Consider the following 22,723-nt stretch of genomic DNA (forward strand, 5'->3'; position numbering starts at 1 on the left):
AATGCAAATAAGCTGTTGCTGGCATCTTTGAAAATGAAAAAGTAGCTCCAGTTTGCCTTTTCAGCTTGTCAATTACTCCAAAATCCAAAGTGAGGGCTGAGCCAGAATAGCTGCTTAAATTTTCAGATTACTTTGATTTAGTAAGAATTTCCAGCTAGGTGTAGTGGCTCACACCTGTAATCCCAGCAATTTGGGAGGCCGGGGTGGGCGGGTCCCTTGAGCCCAGGAGTTTGAGACCTGGAATTATTGGAAATTCCTGGAATTGGCAAACACATCGAGACCTTATCTCTGCATAAAAAAAAAAATTAAAATTAGCTGGGCATGGTGGTTCGCACCTGTGATTCTAGATATTTGGGAGACTGCAGTGAGAGAATGGCTTGAGCCTGGGAGGTCGAGGCTGCAGTGAGTCAAGATCGTGCCACGGCACTCCAGCCTGGGTAACACAATGAGACCTTGTCTCAAAAAAAAAAAAAAAAAAAAAAAAAAAAAAAAAAATTCCAATGAAAGAGGATTAGATCTTAATATATTTTACATATAGATATATAGCTCAGGTTGGGTAAGACTGGCTCAAATTCTTTTGTCCATAGGCTGTATGAATCTCTCATTACCTTGCCCATGATTTCTGTGACTTTTCAGGGGCTCATGTTTTCATGGTCCCTTCCTCCAACCTCTTGTTCTGGCTGACCTCTTATTTCTCTTGGACCCCAAGGTTGTTCTCGTTTCTCTGCCCCGTGGCCACCAAGATACTGCCAGTTTCCTTGAGGGCCTCCAATCACTACTCAATGCAATGTATACAGTCCTATAATAACAATTCCATGTGTGTGTAGGAGATGGTACATAGTAATCCAGCTTTACAAATTTGTAATAATTTACAAATCCAACTTTACAAGAATTGAATGTTGGACATCATTTTTTATAATAGTTCCTCTAACATGCCCATGCTTATGTAAACCTCTCTGTCAGCTTTCTTCCTAAATGTCTCCCAACCACTGACTAGCGGCTCGTCTGTCTGTCAAAACTCTCCTCTCCTTTATCTGTTTTTCAGGCTGATCCCAGAACCTCAAAATTCCTCCAACGTTATCATGCAGAGCAATTTACCTCTGTCTTGGACTACATCTAAACGCCATCAAAATGGTCTAAGTATTTGCTAAGATGAAGGCAGTTCTCTCCCCTAAGAGGAATTCTGCCACAGCTCACCTAAGGTACTTTCCCCCCAATATTTGTGATATTTATGCAAGTTATTCAAAGATTATGAGCATTAACATTTGATTATCTCATTATTTTCAGGAGTTATGTTGGAGAATTCCATTATCCACTCTTTATCCACCAAGGCATTGCATTTCCTGGAATGAACCTCGGTCTCCCTTGTTTGATTATAGGTGGAGCCAAGGTTTGTTTCTGAGGGAATGCATTTCTGAAGTTACAATGAGCAAATATGATTCCAAATATATAAATATTCATTTAAAAATGCTTCTTGGCTATGTTTAAATGAGAGTAAGTTTTACTACCTTTAATACACTGGTAAGAGTGCTTTGGGGAAGGATTCCTCTGCTGGGGATGTCCAGGACTTAGTGAGAAAATGAGTCCTCTTGAAGTGGATAGAATTGAGTTGTTTGATCCATTTCTGCCTTAGAGTAGTAGTTACTCCAAGACTCCATTGCTAGCAATTTTTACTTGAGAGTGCCTATTCACTTTAGCTTGTTTATCTTCAAATTTAATGTTCTGCAGACAGTATTATTGTTTAGTTCTCTCTATAAAAAAAGAATTAGAGCTACAGGGTAAAGCTTGCATATTCTTGCAGGTAAAATGTCATGATTCTCTAATATTAATTTCTTTAGGAATCCCGGGATGGTACTTAGCAATAATGACAATAATTGCTTTACTGATTTTTTTCCTGAGTTTTTTACTTTATGAGGGTAGCGATGCAAAGCCCTAGTTGTGCATTATCTTCCTTATTCTCATATGGACTCTATGAGGCAGGCATTATATTAACCCCTATTCTATACTTGAGGAAACTGATCTCATGTCACTTATATATCACTTTTTTGGGAGAGGGCTTCCGTGGCTTCCCCGGCTTCCCCTGTTCTCATGCCTGTCATGCTTTTTTGTAAATGCTTGTCTGACTGTTTACCCCACCAGGTCAGTATGGACAGGAATCATGTCTATGTCCATACCTGCTACCCACTCGGCGCCTGATATACAGTTGGTGCCTAATAACTATTTGCTGACAGAATGAGTGGATGGATGAATCCATGTAAGGAGCAGGAGTAACTCACTCAAAGTCACTAATGAGGTAGCAGAACCAAGACTCTACCCATGGCTGCTGGACTCCCAAACCCAAGCTCTTACATGTCATGCAGAGATTTCCTCCACCTCCTTTCCCCCAGCTCCCAAACAAAAACAATACCTTAATGTGTACAGGAAAACAGATCCTGTCTGTTGACAAACACACACCTTTAATCATCTCTTTGTGGGAATTTAAACTCCACTGCATAGCATCTTTCATCTTTGGGAAAAGGCTGAATTCCTCCGAGGCTGTATACTGGATGCTCTTTACTGAGCAGGGTGTGAAGTGATAAAGGAAGACAAAGATAAAGGCGCTGCCCTCAAGACGATCTGAATCTAAAGCACTGGGTTGATACCACTCGGAGTGGTGTAAGAAGCCCAGACCAAGCCTCATCCAGTCTGTGGTCAAAGCTCTCAAGACATGACTTTAAAACTCTGAAGTCTGGCTTGAGAGTCTTAATCGTCCAAATACAGAAGTGGGGGCAGGGGTGGAGTGAGATGAGGGAGAATGGAGGGTGGTGGGGGTTGTGCAGAATTTCTTTTCTTAAATGAAAAGCCCAAATAAAATAAATAAATGAAAACATAAATCACAGTGTCTTCTGCAGGCTCCTGGCTGGAGGAAAACAAATTAGAAAGGGCTTGAATGAAAGGAGTATTGAAGAAGCTTGACTTGAATTAAGTGGTTATATATTTTAAAAGCACTTTGTTGGGTCCTGTAAAAATAGCAAATAAAAAGGTAGTAATATCCCCTGGCTCTGCAAGGCAAATACCAGTAATAAAGTAAGCTTGGGGGGAAAATATGAGAGAAGTAAACTCCAGTAGAAGGGAAAAAGAAAGCATTTGGTTTAGAAACACTTTCACTTCTCCCTTAATAATTAATGATGAGATGCTATGTTTTCAAATAGGTATCATGTGTCTTTCTAACACCACTCACTTTCCTCTTAAAATGCACCCCCGCAAAAAATTTAAAGACATAACCTGAAAATTCTTTCTTTTGAAAGGCAACCTAAATGAACTATTTCAGGGCTATCAAATTGTTATAATTTGGGATCCATTTTACAATCCCTTTTTTCGTAGTTTGAAAAAAAAATTCACAATGAAAATTGTAGCCAGCACTCACCACAGGAGTCAAAAAGGGGTTTGCAACCCCTTTTTGACCTGCTGGGTTATTAAACATTAACTGGAGAGCTTAGATATTTTTATAAATACGTAGGGGCTTGGGCAATGAGTCTTAAAGATATAGCTACGAAAAAAAAATAACATGAGAAAAGTTACCAAGAAAGAGCTAAATGAACTTTCTTCTTGTTAAGAAATGTTTAGGTCCTTTTGTTTGTAAATGGCAGGTGGGTCATACAATTCCAATGTAATTTCAGAAAGCCATCTTCTGAATGTAATAAACATGTCTGCAATAATAGCATTCAGAAAATAGCAAAATGCATTCCAGACGCCCTTTGATTATGCATACAGAACAGAGAATTTAGCTATAATTGGCTATAACACAGTTATGGACACCAAATGACACACTGTGGAGTTGGGTGATGTAGCAGCTCTGATTAGGGATGCTACATTTCAGCCCAACACCAGAAATCAAATAGCAGCATATAGTGACACAGCACCTTCCCTTCCCTTCCCCTCCCTCCCTCCATTACTCCCTCCCTTCCTTCCTATCTTCCTCACTTTCTCCATTTCTGTGCAATTAAAGTATCATAAATGAGACTAGAAAACTTGTTTTATTATTATTTAACTAATCAGTTGTCAGCCAAGACTCCATTCTCTTTGGAAGCTAACAATTGTTTGGAAAGGGGAAGTAAGAGTCCATGGAGAATTGACTTTTGGAGAACTAGACATAATTTGAATCAAGAATTATAATAGGAAATAAACCATTACAATAAACAAGGAAACATGCACACAGTTACTTTCATCATGTAATTTTATTCACTCTAGTTGAGAAAATAAAGAGATAATACTGACCGAAGCACCTGGGTATTTAATGCAAACTGTAAAATCTATTATATTAAACAAAGTCAAAAGCAATGTGAAAGATCTTGAATATTCAAGGCATGCACCTCATTACAGATTTAGCAAATTAAAACACAAATAGGATTAGAAAAGAATAATGTAACAATCTCCCACTACGGTCCCTAGAGCATTAAGTCATAAATTGGGTTTGCATTAAATTGTGCCTGCAGTATTGAATTCAGGGAAAGAGCTGTGGGCTGGAGATAAACCATGCTGGGCTACTCACCAACTTTGGCAAAGCTATGTGTTTTCTGAGACGTGTAGTAAATTTGTTAGGATACAGCAGGTCCACAAAAAAAAAAATGAGCACTTCATATCTTAATTAAAAAAATGTCTGGTGTCACGGCTTGTGAGGCCTGCAGAGATGTAAATGCAGACAAAATCCACGTGTGAAATGGAGCTGTATTTCCTACTTAAGTTTAAAGTCATTTCACTAAACATACTGCTTAATACCAGACACATTTAAAACAAAACAAAGTCCTCAACACAGGGGTTTTCATTAATTTTGTTTTGGTTTGGTTTTTATTCCTGTTTGTTTGATTTTGCAAAGGAAGGAAGAAACGGAGAAAGCAAACCAAACTCTGTAAAGAACACGTGTGGACTTCCAGAATATCCAAAGAATGTCCCCTTTCATTCCATATGAAGATCAGACCTTAACTATTCTGGCTGATCAGTAGAAACATACATATGACTTATTTTAGAAAGCAAATGAATATACTTAAATCAGTTTTTAAAATGATGCAGGCTTTGAAAAACACTCGACTACAAAGCACGTTCCTTCCATTTCAAGTTTATTCTCTTGGGTTTGTTTTCTAATCCCCTGTACAAGAGAGGCTGACTTGGGGAAAAAAGAAATTGCTGTGATAGTTCTATGGCATCCACGTGATATGCCTTATCTTAATTCCTACTTGTTGTCTCTTTGTGTATGGGCAGCCCCACTCTGCTCCAGCTGTTGGTCCTTGTTTCTTTAAGGCCATTTTCAGGCACAGAACACAATTTATTTTCTCTTCCTTTTCATTGGCGTCCTAAGGCTGTTATGAGAATTAAAATTGAAGTAAAATGCCAAGGAGATAGTGGGTACTCAAAAATGCTAGTCTAGGCTGGGCGCGTGGCTCATGCATGTAATCCCAGCATTTTGGGAGGCCGAGGCGGGTGGACCACAAGGTCAGGAGTTCAAGACCAGCCTGGCCAAGATGGTGAAACCCCATCTCTACTAAAAATACAAAAATTAGCCAGACGCAGTGGCAGGCACCTGTAATCCCAGCTACTCAGGGGGCTGAGGCAGGAGAATCGCTTGAACATGGGTGGCAGAGGTTGCAGTGAACCGAGATCACGCCACTGCACTCCAGCCTGGGCGACAGAATGAGACTCCATTAAAGAAAAAAAAAAACTAGTCTACCTGCTCCCACTTCATCGCTGAGTACAGGTCATGAAAGCAAAATCTGCAAGGCGTCCCAGCCTCACACGTTCCCCGGCGGAAGTCTAAGCTGCTGTGCTCAACGGTGTGCAGACTCTTAGGCTTTGCAGTGAAATGTCTACACCTTGCTGTTGTGGAGAGTCCAGGCCTCCTCTTCCTCTCCTGTTTATCTTCCCTTCCTCACCCCTGGGCTCCCAGGGCTCTCCCTCCCAGCCCATCCAGCTGTCGTGGCCTCCAGGTGACAGGTTTCTTCATCACACTTAGCAGCAGACAGTCTGTTTAAGCCTACGTTCTGTATTTTTAAAAGCTTGTTCGAAAGTCTAAATGGCTCCCATTTTGGCTTTAGTAAGACAAATATGGGCTAAAATACGCGGTGCCCCTTAAGTATGATGGATACTCAGGACCCGCTGAAGTTTCCCGTCGCCAAAGTCTGGCTTCTCACTGTGGCAATTTTTCTACCATGTTATTTATGTGGTGGTTTTACTTCTAATTATGGCTCATCATGGCTGTTAGTGCTGAGCAGTAAGAGAGCAAACTGCATTGTACTGCCATTTAACTCCAGCCCATAAAATGGGCAATAAAACCGAGGGCTTAAAAACCAAACAAAACAAAACAAAGGAAAAAAAAACTTTCTGTGACAAGCTCACATCCGCTTCTGCCATTCTCAGGCTGGAAACTCTCACTGAGGAAACACATAGAGGCAGGTGACTTCTGGGGCCTGGGCGCCTCAAATTTCAGCTTTCAGCAATCCTTTATTGTAGACAAAACAATCCCAGACCTCGGATATAATTAACACATGCCAGCTTTAATCAGAACCAGTGTACTTCGTTGTTTAGAAACTAATGAAGGCAAATAGATGTTACTTAACACTGTAAATAATGAAAGGTCTTTTGTTGTTCTCAATTTTGATTACTATTTTTTGATGCTAAGAAGAATGCCACTTGGTGTGTGTGTAAACAAAGAAGATAAATGGCTGGGATGAGAATGAGTTGTCCATAATCTGATTAAAGCGATAGAGCTGGCTCCTAGGAAAACCTCACAGGGCTTAATGATTGGGTTGTTGTTTTTAATATGTCTAATGTTCACTCTTAAAGAAATCAAGAAAAATGTTAGGAGGCTCCTGATATTTCACCGTGGCAGTGGCTGTCAGAGCTTCCAACAGGAAAAGAACATTCTCTGTGGCTGGGAGCACAATGTCCAGCCATGTAAGCTAATTTGCCCAAATGATATTAGGAGGCATTTTAAAACCTAAATCTGCTCCAATTCATTCACTCTGCTGGCAGAGCCATCAGGGACAAGGCAAGGACAGGCTTGGTTTTTTTGAAGTTGTGATGTGGTAAAACAGCTGGGAAACTCTCTACTTTTCTTTTTCTTTGGTTAGTTCTTTTCCTTCTTGACAAAATGCTCCTGGATTCCAGTTAAATGTCTGCTAGTGTTTGGATAACAAGTACATTACTTAAAAACCTGTGTATACCGTAGCCTGTTAAGATATTAGGGAGGAAACTTAGACTCGTTGAGCTCTGCAAGAGCTCATTTTTGTCAAATGTCATTATTTGCCCCTCCTATCTTATAGTGTGAGTTCTGTGGGTGTGTGTTTGTGTGTGTGTTCATGCAACAATTACTTATAATTAAGTAGTGCTGCAAATTCACATCAGTCTTTTACTCTTAGGAAGGTCTGTGTGCTTGTGCATTTCCTCCAGTATACAATCATCATGGAACTTGCAGATCACCTAATAAATTTTAGGATTACCCCAATAATATTAGGTCATTAGGATCTTTGTTACATTTGAAACTCCAAAATGGACAATTAGATTCCAGATGAACAGGAATTGAATTATTCTGCTTATTTTAAGCCAGCAACCCAAATAATTTTGAATACTCCCATTTCAATTCAATAAATATATATAGATAGCCCACTGTGTGCTAGTGTCCTATTTTGTGGATGAGAAGCTGAGGTTCAGAGAGGTTAAATAACTTCCCCAAGACAATTAGCAGGGTGGGTAGTCAGTAGCCTAGTCCTAACTTTAAACAAAATCCATCAGATTCTCAAGTTCATACTCTTCCTATCACCCTGTGTACCTCAATGATCAGTTAAACCTCTGTGTTTCAACAAATATTAAATGCCTCAAACTGGCCTCTTTTCTTGGTGGTGTCCATGAATCTGATAGAAACAAGCAACTGACCCTTTCCCAGTCCAAGAGAAGCAGCAGTTGGCAGGGATGCGGCCAAATTCTTCCCCATACCATGGTGAGCGGGGTGCTTCAGAGTACTTCTCGGTCCCCCGATGTGTCTGTCTCCTCTTTCTCTCACAGACCAGCATTTGACTTTGGTCACTTTGTAAGCCCAACAGACTGAGATTGGATTCCCAGAGACCCTCGGAGGACCACGGGGTGGAAAGGAAGAGAAAGAGAGAGTGAGAGTGAGCAAGAGAGAGAGCTTGTTCTCTTTCTGTCTTTTCCAACCCTTTTCCCCCTCCTGCTGGCCCATTTTAGAGCCATGTTGTCACACATTGGCACCCCATCTGAGGGCAGAGAGAGGGAATGACAGGAGATGAAAAAATCACAGCTGTATTAGAGACTTCTGATTTTTAAAAAGGATGTGGAAAGAGGTTGAAACTAAGCTGCTTTCTCTTGGAAAATGGTTGCAGTAAGTTTAGGGGCAGGTTTTTAGCATCTGAACATATTAGCTAAAGTATTTGAATATAATGAGCTATGCTGCATGGTGGAGTGGAAAGGGGCCAAGGATAGGTGGGATATTTGGAGGGGTCTTGGGCAAGCCATTTCACCTCTCTAGGCCTCAGTTTTCTCATCTTCCCCAGGTACACATTGAGCCAGACAATCCCTGAGATTTCAGAGGAAAGCAGTGAGGAGCAGGGTGGCACACAGTACTGGAGTCAGCTGAGTGGCCTGAACCTTAGCTCTATCACTGAGCTGGAGCTGTGTGACCTGGGTTGAGTAGTTTCCACCTCTGTGAAATGGGGATAAAGTGTTTGCCTCAAAGGGTCATTAAGGGGGCTAGATTGGTGAATGCACAGGCAGCTTCTGGAGAAGGAATTTTCCCAGGACTAGGAAGAACTGGTGAGTGGGAGGCTTTGAAGGTGAGTGAGGGACGATAACAGGTCTATGAAGAAGTTCAGGCTGGGAGAGGCCTGGCCTTGGAGTGGGTTGGGGGTGCTCTGGGCAACCCTTTTCAAGGGAGGAGAAAATGGAGTAACCGTCAGGACAGAAAACAGGGTGTCTTGATGCTAAGTTCCATGGGGACATTGCCTTGGGGGAAGAAAAAGACATCTTGGAACCCCTATCTGTTTACTACTGTTCATTTCTTAATTCTTTATTTATAATGAAGATGGGAAGGTTTACAACCTTGACAGTTCCATTTATTTCTACCATTTTCACCTAAAACAATACAAGGAATATCAATTATTTCCACCCTGGTTTCAACTGCAACTGGATAAAGTCGGTTTAATTAAACACGTTCAGTGTCTGAGGGTCTGTTTTGTTTCTCTGTCTGTCTGTCTGTATCTTTCTTTCTCTTCTACCAACCACCACACCATCCCTGTCCCCTTCTTCCTTCTCATCTCCGTTTTCTAGCCTCACAGCTGGGCACAGGAAAACACGGAATAAGGACCCAGTGAACTAAAGGGGCTGAAGCCATGACTAGGAATCATGTGCATGAAGAAGCCCAGAAGAGCCAATACTCCCCGGAAGGGCACCCGGAGACCACTAAGGAAGGAGGGAGGATACCTTCTGTTCCCGTGTTCAGGCTCCAATGTATCCAGGTCACAGGAGGCTGCCTCTCCAGGCAGAGAAACTGATCCGTCCCTATCAGTGCCAGGCGGAGGGCAGGGGATTTCGCACCTGAGCAAGGGTTGGGATGACTCCCAAGCTTCCATTCTCCCTGGAGTTCCTCCCGAGGGTCTCCGTGACACAGAGGAGGAAGCAGGAGCTTTCTTTGCATAATCATGGTCAAATATTTATATTTGTTTGGGATTTGCTTCTATGGGATGTTTTCGTCATTCAAATCTATTTCCAAAATAAATCCGGATCTCTTTTATAAGAAAATGCAATGAAAACACCAGAATGATAGAGTAAGAAAATAGAACTGAAATTACTGAAAAGGAGCTGAGGAATTAGATGTTGCCAGGCATCTGAGATGAGATGATTAAAACAGCCAGGTGGCTCTGAGCTAAGGCAAAAGGCAGAATCTGGGGCAACACAGTTTATATCATCTGACAACATAAAGCATGCACATCCTTTGTGTCAAGCCGCACTGCTTCCTGGAACAAACTCAAGGCAGAATTTATTACCTGGGTTCCTGTTTAAGTGCATGTCGAATGACCAGTTGATGAAAGCCTTCAAATAAAGTTTTGCAAAAGAACAAAGAATGAGACGTGGAGTACTGACCCTCTCTGAAAGGATACCAGAATTAAGACTACAGAAGCCTACCCAACATTTGCTCACTACCTTTTAAATTGGACTTAATGCCATATTTTAAAAAATAACCACTTTTAAAATAATTTTTGCTTATATCAAAAGTAATACATGTGAATTGCAGGAAATTTGTAAAATACAGCTTCAAAGAGAGAGGGGGAGAGAGAGAGAGAGAAATCTATCATCTATCACTCACCACTATTAACATTTTAGTGTCATCTTCCCATGTTTTTGTTTATGCATAGATATGCATATCTATTTTGCAAAGATAAGAAATTACTATACTATATCTTTTAAACGTTTTTATTTGATAATGTACTATGAATATTTCCCATTCAATTACATACCTCTACAATGACACTGAATGCTTATGATACTGTATTGATATTAATATTGTAGAATACATCAGGAAGATATTATTACAATATGTTTAACCAATCCCCTGGATGCTAGATATTTGGGTTTCTAACATTTCATCTTTTTAAATAATTCTGTGATGAACATCTGTTCGCAGGGTACCCTCCATGACCAGTTGTGTTTCAGAGAAGGCAGATCTAGTCCATTCAAGGCCAGGATCCCCCGGAGGTCAGTACATTATTTGCCCAGTGAATTGTGGGCATATCTATACTTTTGCACTTTCCAGGCAGGAAGGAGGAAGTAGTACTGAGAACCCACCGTCTTGGGTTAAGGAGCATTCTCTGGGCTGCTTAGGGGAGAAGATTTCTATCCCAAAGTCCTGCAGCCTTGGGGTAAGATGGGAGGAGAGAAGACAGAGTGTGGGGCCACTGTGGAGGCAGCAGGGAGGGGTTCCTCGTGGCCACTGATCGGAGCCCTCATATTCCTTGTGGGGAGGCTCTAATTTCTCCAGAGATGCTTCTCTACTTGGAGGTCTGCCCTGTGCCGGGAGCATTAGTGGCCCTGCAGAGAGGTGGGACGTTATTTGGATACTCTTGCTTGTAGGGAGTTTGTTGCCTCCCAAAAGGTGTGTGTCATTTGTAAGTTGTTCTCCTTTTCCATGGTTCTTCAGAAGACTTGAATATGGTTTGTAATCTAGGCACCAAAACTGAAATTCCCTCCAAAGAGCCACACAAATAAATGACCTCCCATACCATTAAGTTCTCTCTATGCATGGCAATCCCAAGTTAACCTCAGACAGGTAAGAAGAGAGAGTGTTTTTCATCAATGACAAGGAAAGTTTTTTCTGGCTAATGTGGTATAGTAGCAAATGCAACTAAAAAACACCCCCAAGCATGTCTTTAATTCATTTGTACACATCCAACAACATCACTTTTAAGTACACATAGGTAGGATAAATATTTAGTCATTAAATATCTGAAGTTATTGTAATTCTATTCCAGCACTATTCTTTTCCCTACATTAAAAAAAATTTTTTAGACTGTGCTTCAACCTCAAAGGACATACCTTGGACAGAATATTCCATTAAAGACATTGTTGGAGCAACTTTTATTATTCATTAGTATGTTTTAAAGTGGACCTGAACAGAAATGCTTTTTGCTAAAGTAAAAATACATCCGTTTCTATGATCTAATTGTGCAATTAGTTAGAATTTCTATCTATCAGTTCAAAGGGAAACTTGGTTTCAGTGAATTTGTTTTTAATAAAAATGTGCTATCTATGATAAATATATTTCACTTTGTTCAAATGGATTTGATTGGGAAAACATATTGAGTAGAAGTACTGGTACAGCTTAATTTCATTGCTTTGAGAAAACGTATTGAATGCTGGTTTGAATTAAATTCTATTTGTTTTAATAAAAGTGTATTGGCCAGAGTGTACATATATTTGTTTTAGTGGCAGTGCATTGGATCCAATAAAACTATATTGGCTTCACTGCTTATGTCTCCTTTTCAGTGAAAATGGATTGAATGGGAAAACGAAATAGGCATGAAGCAGCCAGCCCCAAGGTCTCTGTTTGGTAAGAGTATCCAAACAAACCGGGAGAGAGGGGGGTTTCCATAGACTTTATATCAAAATATGCTTTTAAATTTAAATAGCTTTTACTGTCAAGGACTCAGATGTGAAACTGAATTGCCACCATAAAGAATGCAATTTTCTGAAGCAGCCCTTTCCATGGACAAGTTATGAGACTGTCCAGGACACTAGAGGAAGAAATCCTCTGACAGCCCAGAGCAGGTTTGTCAGCATCCCTTAAACTTCACACAGGACTCATTGGTTCCAATAAGAGGCTGTCTACCAAGCATTCCTAAATCCCTTAAATGAACAGAAAAGGGATCATGAGTACTCCCCAAGGATGGTGCTGGCCCATCAGCATTGAAACGGGTCTGACTTTGAACTGATTAAAAAGAGGGGAAAAGGGAAACAAGTGTCACCCTGAGACATACTTCAGAATCACCAGACTTCCCAAAGATTATAGACCCTCAGAGAAGAATCGGCTTCACACAAGGGAGTTGATGCTGGTACTGCCGTCTAGAAAATGGCAGCCTCTGCCAAGTGCCACGACTGCATCGTGTAGCTGTAAATGGCTCCAAGATGCCAGGCCACAGATACTCCTTTGCATAGGTGCCCTGACCCAAAAGCCGGTGTTAAAATGATGGGGAGTAATGACAATATTGGCTGCTATCCCTACGTGACTGTCTCTCGATTAAAGAAAGTATGTGCTCTGAATTGTTTTTCCACCAGAAGATGAACTTGATCTGACTCCTCTACCCAGTTTCATTTAGCCTTGATGAGAAATAAATGCAAACACTATTTTCATTAACACCTTTCTTCCAACTAAATGTGCTAACAAGCTCCAGACTTCAACATTCCCATTAATAACTGCTAATTTTGAAGTAGTATCATTACCAAGGAAATCTAAGCCCTTGGTGTGTAGTTGCTCATTTTTTTGAATGCCTGAATCCTTATAAGACCCTACAAGGATAAGAGAGAAAAATTTATTCACAGATTCTTTTTTTCCTAGAAATAGTCCCAGTTATATACTAGAAGTCAAGAAAAAAATGGAGTTTGTGATAAAGAAGTTTTCTGTGCTGTCCTTGGAGGAGTGGGGTTGTGACCCTGGGGGACAGCAAGTGGCTCACTTTGTCAGAGTGTAGCACTGATCAGCCACATTACATAAATATTATGTGGGGTGAGAAGATTTCAGGAACTCCCAGAAGGTGAGTGGAGAAATGAGACAAAGAGAGGAGGCAGCTAACACAGGGTTTGTTGTTAAGCACGTTACCACTGTGGCCAACCAAAGCTTGAGCCTGCTGTGGGAAATCTAGGAATTGGCAGAAAACCTATGTCTTAGAATTAAGGGGCAAGGAGCAAGGGAGCTGAGGTATGTATAGATCATGCACATTTATACATTCGTTCCCATCCTCATTAGTTGAGAGCTGCTCCTAGCAGCATTAATTCTCCAGTGGACCTAGCCTGCCAGGTGAGCAGGCACCATGGGCTCTGACCCCCAGAAAAAGCCTTATGGCAAAGAATGCAGTTGGCAGCGGTAAGGCTGAAGGGCAGGGCAGGGCACTGGTAAGGCCTGCTACCCTATGAAGCCCACTTTACAGATGAGTAAACTGGGAAGTAGAGATTTACTGGTTCTCCCAGTGACACAGACAATCGTCAGCACAGGCAGAATGCAGACCCAGCTTCTGCCTCACTTGAAAGTCAGTGACTTAACCTTTTAGCCACATGGTTCTGATCATGCTGTCCAGTTGAGGAAGCTGGCATGCCTCCCAAGTTTTTTTTTTTTTTTTTTTTTTTTTTGAGGCGGAGTCTCGCTCTGTCGCCCAGGCTGGAATGCAGTGGCGCGATCTTGGCTCACTGCACGCTCTGCCTCCCGGGTTCATGCCATTCTCCTGCCTCAGCCTCCCGAGTAGCTGGGACTACAGGTGCCTGCCACCACGCCCGGCTAATTTTTTTGTATTTTTAGTAGAGACGGGGTTTCACCGTGTTAGGATGGTCTCGATCTCCTGACCTCGTGATGTGCCCGCCTCGGCCTCCCAAAGTTCTGGGATTACAGGCGTGAGCCACCGCGCCCAGCTCTGCCTCCCGAGTTTTAAAAATCATGTTTTGAGGGTTTTTTTCACTGAGTCAGGGCTGGGTGCTGTATTGCAGATAGGAGAAAGGGAACTGGAAGTTACACTGCCTTAGCTTCTGCACCTAGAAGTGGCCAGATAGTGATCTCTCTTAGGCTGAACTGAATCTTAGCACCTAGGTGCATGTTCATGGGATGCTAAACTCAACTTGTCCTATGATACATCTTTGATTAATAGGCAATTGCAGGTGACTGCGTGACCTTGTGCTCCTGGGTTATTTTCAGCGAGCCAGGGGCTCCCAGCTATCACCCAGCTCCACCAGCAGTTTGTTTGGCAGTTTGTCCCTCTTTCGTGTTCATCCTTTTGCAATCAGCTTTTCCATTTCAGCCGTGCTTGCTAGCTGCAAGCTGCTTTGTGACGTAAGTTATGATGACTTTGTGCTATAAAATAAAACGGCAATCCTCACAGCTGTTTTGATTCCATTTAATGAAATGGTGGTGACATCTGAATGTCACAATTGCAGAGAGGCGGATGGGTTGTTGCAGTTGCTGATAGGAGAAGGATCAGTGTTATTCCCTGGGCTAATATCTCATATGACAATTCTGCAGTTACCATTGCTCTGTGTCAGGCGATGGTGACTGCTAGGCTCCAATGGACCTCTGGTTTTTTTTCACTTCCTATAAATACAATGGGGCAGTGGGGTGGAGAGGATGAAGACGGCATTGTGAAGATTGGGAGAAATATTTTGGGGGAAAGAAGCACACACCTAACAGTTGCTGCCATTCAAGAACTTGAAAAATACACCGTTTCGGGATAACCAATAGCATGCATGTATCCCATTGAAAAGTGCTGGAAAAAATCATTGGTTTCTCCTTCCTCGCCATGCGTAAAGCAGAGAGCAATGCTGGGAAGACATCAGACAGAAAACATGGCGGCAAGTCAAGAAGCCAGTCTCTCCTCAATCAATTATGCGAGAGTATTATCAAATCAATGAATTCACAGTGTGAACGCTTGCGGCAGATGGACGAACACTTGTCGGCTATCTGGAGCCGCGAGAGAGTCAGATTTATTTTCAAAGCTTGTTTGTCTCATTTCTCCTGCCTGGTGCTGGAAGGCAGAGCATGCAGCTGTGATTTTTCAAATGTAAGAGATCTCCAACTATTTTATAGTGTGTGAGATTGGGCTCTGCAAGCTAAACTCTCTAGGACTTCTGGCTTTTTTTCCCCTCAGAATGAGGACAAAGGAGTGCAGGCTTAGCCAGCGGTCTCTCTCTCCATGCTTACAGTTCTCAGCAATGGAAGGATGAGGTTGGATGGATCCATGACTGGCATTCTGGTCTTGGCTGTGATGGTGAGGTTTCTCCTACTGTGATCTCAGAGATGGGGCATACAGGAAGGAAGAGGAAGCTTCTGCCTGAGGCACAGCCTGTGTTAGGACGATGGGCCCTTAGCACAGGAAGGTGTTACCAGTGGTTCTCAGGCAGTGGTAGCACTCCTTCCTGCCACCAAGGCTTCTGGTATTCTTGGCTGGCAGACATCTTGATTCTGAGCTGATCAGGGAGAAAAGGGAGATCATTTTGAGTCAGAACTGGTAATTTCACAGCATCTGCCATCCAATTGCAGAAAGCATTTTTCAAGTTTCTCCTTGTGGTAGGAATCATCATTCCGGTTTTGTGTATTGGGCCAAGTGGAAGTTCACTCTCAGTCATAAAGTCAACAAGGAGTTCGTGAACATTCTGGGTCTGGATTTGCAGCCTCCTGACCCAGTGCATGACCAAGAAGCCTTGTTAAACAAATTCTAAGTACTTCAGGGCAGAGTGAGTGGTGGAGGCTGGCCAGGGTCTCGAGGCTGTGTGCCTCAGTGTGTTCATTCTTTCATTCATTCAATCAGTTGGTCAGCAAGCCTGGATTAGGCCAGAGGTTCTCAACCCTACCCTGCCTCTGACTAAGTCAGACTTTCTGGGTGATTCTATCACGCAGTCAACACTGAGTCGCTGTGCCAGGCACTGAGGATACCATGGTGCACAGAACATTGTCCCTGTCCTCATGGTCCAGGGTGACAAAATGGAACATGGCTGTGATAGAAGTAAGCTCAGGCTTCTGATAGAGGCAGCCTCCAACCCAGATAGGGCAAGGAGAATGAATCCACGATGACTCACTGGAGGGGCAGACACTGCACTGATTTCAAAAAAGAAGCAGGGATTCTGAATTATCTAGTCAAAGAATGGGGAAGGCGCATTGCACAAAGTCCTGGAGAATCTACAAGGAGCCTCTTGTAGCCATTGTGTGCAATGCAAGCTAGAGGGAAAAGTGGGCAGATGGGGAGAGAGGTGAGCTGGACTGGATGGTGGAGGGTTTAGGGGGTCATGCTGGAAAAGTGAGCCCCTATTTTATGAGAAAACTCTTTGAAGGGATTGCCAAGATCAGATTTCAGTTTCAGAGAAAACATCCTGGCAGCTGAGTGAAACAATAGATAGGAGGGGGCTACGGACAGTTACAAACTGAACAAATGAAAATCACTCATATTTGCCACTGTTTACAACTAGGGTTTGGCTTTTGGGGGAGAAAAGATAGATGGTAAAATTTTATTGAAAAAAAAATTCTATAAAATTCCAATTGGGTTGTTTTAAGGCAAGCACTTTTTAAAAAACCGAACTGAATTTGAAATCGAAAAATTAAAAGGTTTGCTCTGAATATATGTTATTGGGTATACACACGCACACGCACATATTTGTTTGATTCTCTAAACAAATCGCTTCTGGCTTGGGATTTAAAAAACATTTTTTGGGGGGACAGGATCTTGCTTTGTCGCCCAGGTTGGAGTGCAGTGGTGTGACCACAGCTCACTGCAGCCTTGAACTCCTGGGCTCAAGCAATCCTCCTGCCTCAGTATCCCATGGCTTGGGCTTTTTTGGGAGGTGGTGGTGTTTGATGAGCTCAGCTCACCTCTCACCCCATCTGGCTACTATTTCCTCTGGTTTGCATTGTACACAATGGCTAGAGTAGGCTTCTTGTAGATTCTCTAGGACTTGGCACAATCTGTCTTACCTTCCGTCTTCTGGCTGAAAGGATCATTCTTTGTAGAGTTAATTAAGAAGCCAGCTTCTGGAGGCAGAAAAACCTGAGTTTAAATCTCATTCCTGCCCCTCCATACCTCAGATTCTTTGTCTGTAAAATAGGCTGGGAATAGCACCTTCTTCCTGGTAAAACAATGAAATACATGTAAATACATATACATTCTTGTGAAGAGCTTAGCACAGAGACTGGGACATTGGAAACCGTCAAAAATGGTAGAAGGAACCAAAGGGCAAAAGACGGAAAACAAATGACTCAGAAAAGTAATGTGCTGATCCATCAAGTGACCTGATTTCTATTTTATTCCACTTTGGCATGATCTGGCAACATTTTTTTTTTTAAACAAAAAGGAAAAGAGACTTGTAGGTCAGAGTCTTAACAACCAGTCTCTATAAACTTTATGCAGAAGAGCTGTATGAACTCGATGATTTCTGCTCTAAGCTGCTGAACTAAAATTGACTTGCAAAATGACCTGCCTCTGCTCTGGCGACTGTCGCTTGTTCTGAAGGCAGGAGAGAATTTGGCTCCTTTGCTTATGATATCTACAGTAACCCATCAGCTGCTGCGCAGAAGGATGTGTTCAGCATTCCCCTTTCCCCTTTAATGTGCCATTAAATCAAATACTCTATTAGCAGAATTAGTTCATTCAGTGTCTGCACTGAAACGTCCTGTGAATTGCGTGTGTCTTCGTAAATGGCCCTGCACTCTGGGGTCTACTTCAGCAGTTTATATCCTGCGGAGGAGGGCCGAGCTGCCCAAGGATCTGACGGCCTTCCTCTAAGTGAAATATTATGGCTTCCACAAAGGATAATTATTTGGATCATTTTGCCATGTGCAGGCCTGGTTAATTCCAAGCACCGTTGATCAGGCTCTGGCCCAAAGCCTGCTGTCCTCACACCTGCAGCCGGGACCTGCCTTGGCCACGGGCTTCCCACCTTCTCAGCTTCTCAGCTATGCATAGGTCCACTCTAGAGACTTGTTCCAAAATGCATGCTTTTCCTGAGAGTGAAAATATGGAAAAATTCCTTTCCCCAAAAGAATTTAGGGCAGGAACTTAGCGTGTCTCCGTTTTAGTTTTCTGAGGCAAGAGCTGGGCTTAAAACTCAGCATCTATATTTCCATTCTCTCTTACTTACACTTGTCACCCAATACATGTGAAAGCAGGCAATGACAACTGCTGTGCCTCTGTCATAATAATCTCATGCTCTGAAAATTAGCAAGGATCTCAGGCACGCAATATCACATTCAGCCTGGGCATGTTGAGCACCAGCATGATTCTTCATCTGCCAGGGCTCTGGGCTGCTGCTGTGGGCACTCCGGCTGCTTTTCCTTTATGTCGAGTTGCATTTAGCCAAGGTGCATTTCATCTGTTATACTCTCTTTTACTAAAGCAGAAAGTCAGTATGTTAGGGGAGTATTTGCTCCATACCAGGTAAACCTTAGAATGGTGTACTGGTAAATGTTTGGCCTTTTTTCAGGGGATGGAGGGGAAAAGCCTGGTTTATAATGTCTGCCAATTTCCATGGTGTAAATACTGACACTGTGGCTGATTTCAAGCTACCAACATGACATTATTGAATACAGAGTTGGGAAGAAATGTTTGCGACACTCCCATTCCATAGTATTTCCATGAAAATAACCTCAAGAGCCATATGTAATAGTTAACTATATAAAATGATTAGGATGGGATGAGTTTTGAATATTCATTATATCTTAAAATGTAACCCATTTAATTATAAGTTTATACAATTTAACTTTGATAATGACTGTGTTTAACAATGGACTTGCAAAATTCCTCAGAATTTAACAGCTGGCTCTCACAAGCTAATATAAGCCAGCACCACACACCACTGAGTTTAAGGATAGAAAATATTTCTCATTTACAACTCAGTCCAGCATGGATATTTGACAGTGGCTCTCCACATGGTGACTCAGGGACCCAGGCTCTCTCCATTTTGAATCTCCATTCCTCTTAGGAGCCTCGGAACCCTTGGCTTCCAGCTTGGGGTTGGGGAAAGCACAGAAGTTTTCACATGGGTAGTTCTCATGGCCCAGACTTGGAAATGGTTTGTCACTTTTGTCCATATTCCATTGGTTGGAATTCTGTCACATGGCCACACCTGACAGCCAGGGAGTCTGGGAAATATAGTCTAGCTGTGTGCCCAAGAAAGACAGGAAATGGGGTGGATGAGCATCCAGCCCAATTCTGCCACACCACTGGGATTGACTCCTTCACTGGCTGATGTCAGAAAGCAGGTAGACTACAGAGGAAGAACAGCTGCCCACCTGTCCTTATTGAACATTCGAGAGTTTAACAGGCATGAGCAATGAAATTAATTGTTATGAATTTGGCAATTAATAAATAGAACTATGCCTGTGTAGGAACCAGGATAAATGTTGTTTACTATTACTGATGGGGCAGGATGCTGTGGCAGTTGCATGAGCTGGTCGAAGCTCAATGGTCCCTTCATCCACTCATCCACATATCCAATAAACCTCTAGTCAGGCTCCGTGTTAGCTTCTGGGGATGCAGATGTGCTTAGGACATGCTTATAGTCCAGTGAGGAAGAGAGAATCAGACAAGCCAAGGTCAAGATGAGTGTTCTAACCAATGAGAGAGCAGCTAAAATTCTGGAAAGTTATTCTCCTCCTTCTAAGGAGGAGACAGTTGAGGTGGTTCTAGTTGGATGCATGGGTAGAATTTTCTAGGTATAGAAGGGGAAAGATATTCCAGGCAAGGGGAACAGCTTGTGCAAAAGTCGAGGGGAATGGCAGAGCATGGCTTGTTCCAGAAATGGCAAGAAACTCTGTGGCCAGAGATGGGGCTGAATAGATTGGCTATGTCAAATTGTAAAGAGCTTTCCATGGAGTGGATAGGGGTTTGGAATTTACCTGTAGGCCCATGCTTCTCAAATAGGGGACACCTACCTCCAGGGATACTCAGGGGTATGCCAGAAAGGATGTAAATACAGCGAAAAACTTCTTTATTTCTTCCCTTGATGGTAAGCAATTCAAAATGAGTTGTGAGAAGTCCTAGAAAAGAGTTCTCTTTGTCTCAGTAGAGTGGATATCATCTCAGGGGACTTCCATCTCAATAAACTGATACCAGTCCTGTGGTCAGTGCAACGCTATGCTCAGATGGGCTCGAGCTGAGTCACGTGCTGCACCCCTGAGCCCCGGGGTGGGTGCCCACCCAAAGCCCAAGAGTTAAGAGAGGGGAAAGGGTGCTCTAGAGGAAAATCCAGACACGGGAACCAAGAAGGGGGAATGGCTGCCAGGTAGCCCAGCCAGCAGCTGACCCCTACAGGTGAAAAACAGCAGGTGGACAGCTGTCCCTAGAACTGCCATTTGCAATAGAGAGCAGGCCAGGTATGAGAGAGAAAAAAATCATTTTCTTTCAGTTTTTGGTTCTTGAAATAATGGGAGGTCCAACAGAATAATGAAAGGGCTGTTTTTACAAGATAAAATCAGGTGGGAAGCTGGGGTGGGGCTGGTCCCGTCATCTCCAGCCCTTGAAATATAAACCAGCTCCCATCCTGTTTCCTCTCAGGCTCCTGGCCTGAGTAGCTTCTGGGCAAAGCCAGTGGCTTCATTGTGGTCACTGTAATTGTGCCAAGTCACGAACCTGTAGGCTGAGCCAGGAAGGCCCCAAAGCAGATAAGCCAGGCTGGCAACATGAGCGCCCCTCACCTCACATCCTGCCCCACAAATGGCTTGAGCAGGAACCACGAAGCCTGGAGCAGACTCGGCTGTGCTGCGTGCTCTTGGGAAAAGACCCACAGCCAAGCCAAGACCACAGTCTGAAGACCCTGAGCCCCATGGAAAGGCATTATTTGTGAGGCCTCCACGTTGGGGGTGTGGTAGGGAGAGGAAGATTTTGAAATCAGAGAGCCTAAAGTGGAATCCCAGTTGTACCCTCTGGGATTGTCTGGAGACAAGCGGCTTTAGCTCCGGAACTCAGCTCCCTTGCACATACGTGCAGATGACAACGCCTGCCCTTCAAGGTTGTGAAGATTCATCAAGACCACATGAGTGAAGCACCTGGCACTGGGTGTGGCACAAAGCAGGTGCTCAGGAAATGCCAATCTGCTTAATAATAAGAAGAGAGGCTGGGAGTGGCAGCTCATGCCTGTAATCCCAGCACTTTGGGAGGCTGAGGTGGGCAGACCTCCCAAAGTCCTGGGATGACAGGAGTTCGAGACCAGCCTAGCCAACATGGTAAAACTCTGTCTGTACAAAAAATACTAAAAGTTAGCCGGGCGTGGTGGCATCTGCCTGTAATTCCGGCTACTTGGGAGGCTGAGGCAGGAGAATCGCTTGAACCGGGAGGTGGAGGTTGCAGTGAGCTGAGATCATGCCACTACACTCCAGCCTGGGCAACAGAGCCAGGCTCTGTCAAAAAAAAGAAGAAGAAGAAGAAAAATGAGGAGGAAGAGGGAGGAGGAGGAGGAAGGAGGAAGGAGGAAGGAGATGACACCTAGGAGTGGTTACTATGTACACTCAGTGCCTTCCCATTCCTTATCTCATTTAATCCCAATGACTGTCTGATGCAAGTCCCATTGTTATTCTCACCTGACAGCTGCAGCCGTGGAAGCTCACAGAGGTGGAGTCATCACCCAGGGTTACACACCTGATGAGCAGAGAGCTGGGATTCGAACCCAGGCAGCTGGGGGCTGAGGAGGCCGAGGGAGAAGCAGCTGGTGATGAAGGCTAGAAAGGAATCAGGTCTGCTTCCTTGCCTGGCATTCGGTGCCATTGACAGCAGCCTCCCCTCAGCAAGCAAAACTTGCTCCAAATTGAGCTGCGAGTTTCTTGCAGGGTGGAGCTGCCCTCGGCTGAGTGGAGCCAGGAGGGTGAAGCAGGAGCGTGAACGGTGTGAAGCACCCATTACAAATTTCTGGCCGCCATCCTAATTTTAGAGGCTTCATGTTTCAATATGAAATGCTGCTGTTCGTGCCACAAAACTAGGAAACAAACAGAATTGTGCCAGGAGAAACCCCCTCCCCCACCAAGTTTGATGCTGTAAAAATGTCTAAAGGGGAAATCTTCTCAGTGGTAAATTACCCCACTGCCTTCTTTTCCTCTCATTTTGCATCGGAAGCTCTCCTCAGTTCCTACTGGAAGATGTTCAAGGCTGGGCCAGGAGAATTCTAGAGACTTTTTCCCCGAATAGGCACCGTGTTTGTGGAGAAGTCCACTAAGAATCCCAGACTTGACATAGCCCTGGCATTCAGCGGCCGCCTCACTCCCACGTGGAGTGAAAACCAGGAAGACAGCAGAAGGTGGCAAACCCACTGTCAAGAAGCAGAGTAGCAATTTCTTGCCATTGTAGTGATAAATTGCTACACTGGCTGAACTAAAAATTGTAATAATAATAACAATTAACATTTATGCAGCATGTACAATGCTCCAGTAAAATATTCTTTTAAGGTCACAATGTACCTTTATCATGATGTTGTCATAATGTATCCACAATAATAGCAGCACTAGCTAACA

General features: G+C 43.2%; 1 protein-coding gene and 1 long non-coding RNA gene across 2 annotated transcripts in view; one reads left to right on the plus strand and one right to left on the minus strand.

Annotated features, from left to right (window-relative positions):
* The window catches only part of LOC129144532 (uncharacterized), a 43,603-nt gene that overhangs the window by 15,224 nt on the left and 5,656 nt on the right, over window positions 1-22,723 (plus strand). Inside the window, exons 2-3 of the long non-coding RNA XR_010158820.1 lie at window positions 1,046-1,202; window positions 10,667-10,737. This is a non-coding gene — a long non-coding RNA (uncharacterized LOC129144532). The remainder of the gene's footprint in view (window positions 1-1,045; window positions 1,203-10,666; window positions 10,738-22,723) is intronic.
* On the minus strand, window positions 7,746-9,692 carry LOC100613943 (uncharacterized protein KIAA0087; the record flags this gene model as incomplete). The annotated part of the gene is made up of 2 exons (XM_003318364.5): window positions 7,746-8,096; window positions 9,466-9,692. Coding segments are annotated over 2 exons (495 nt in total), but the record flags the coding sequence as incomplete, so codon positions are not given.

Source organism: Pan troglodytes, chromosome 6 (assembly GCF_028858775.2).
Source record: "Pan troglodytes isolate AG18354 chromosome 6, NHGRI_mPanTro3-v2.0_pri, whole genome shotgun sequence".
In the NCBI taxonomy this organism is placed as follows: domain Eukaryota; kingdom Metazoa; phylum Chordata; class Mammalia; order Primates; family Hominidae; genus Pan; species Pan troglodytes.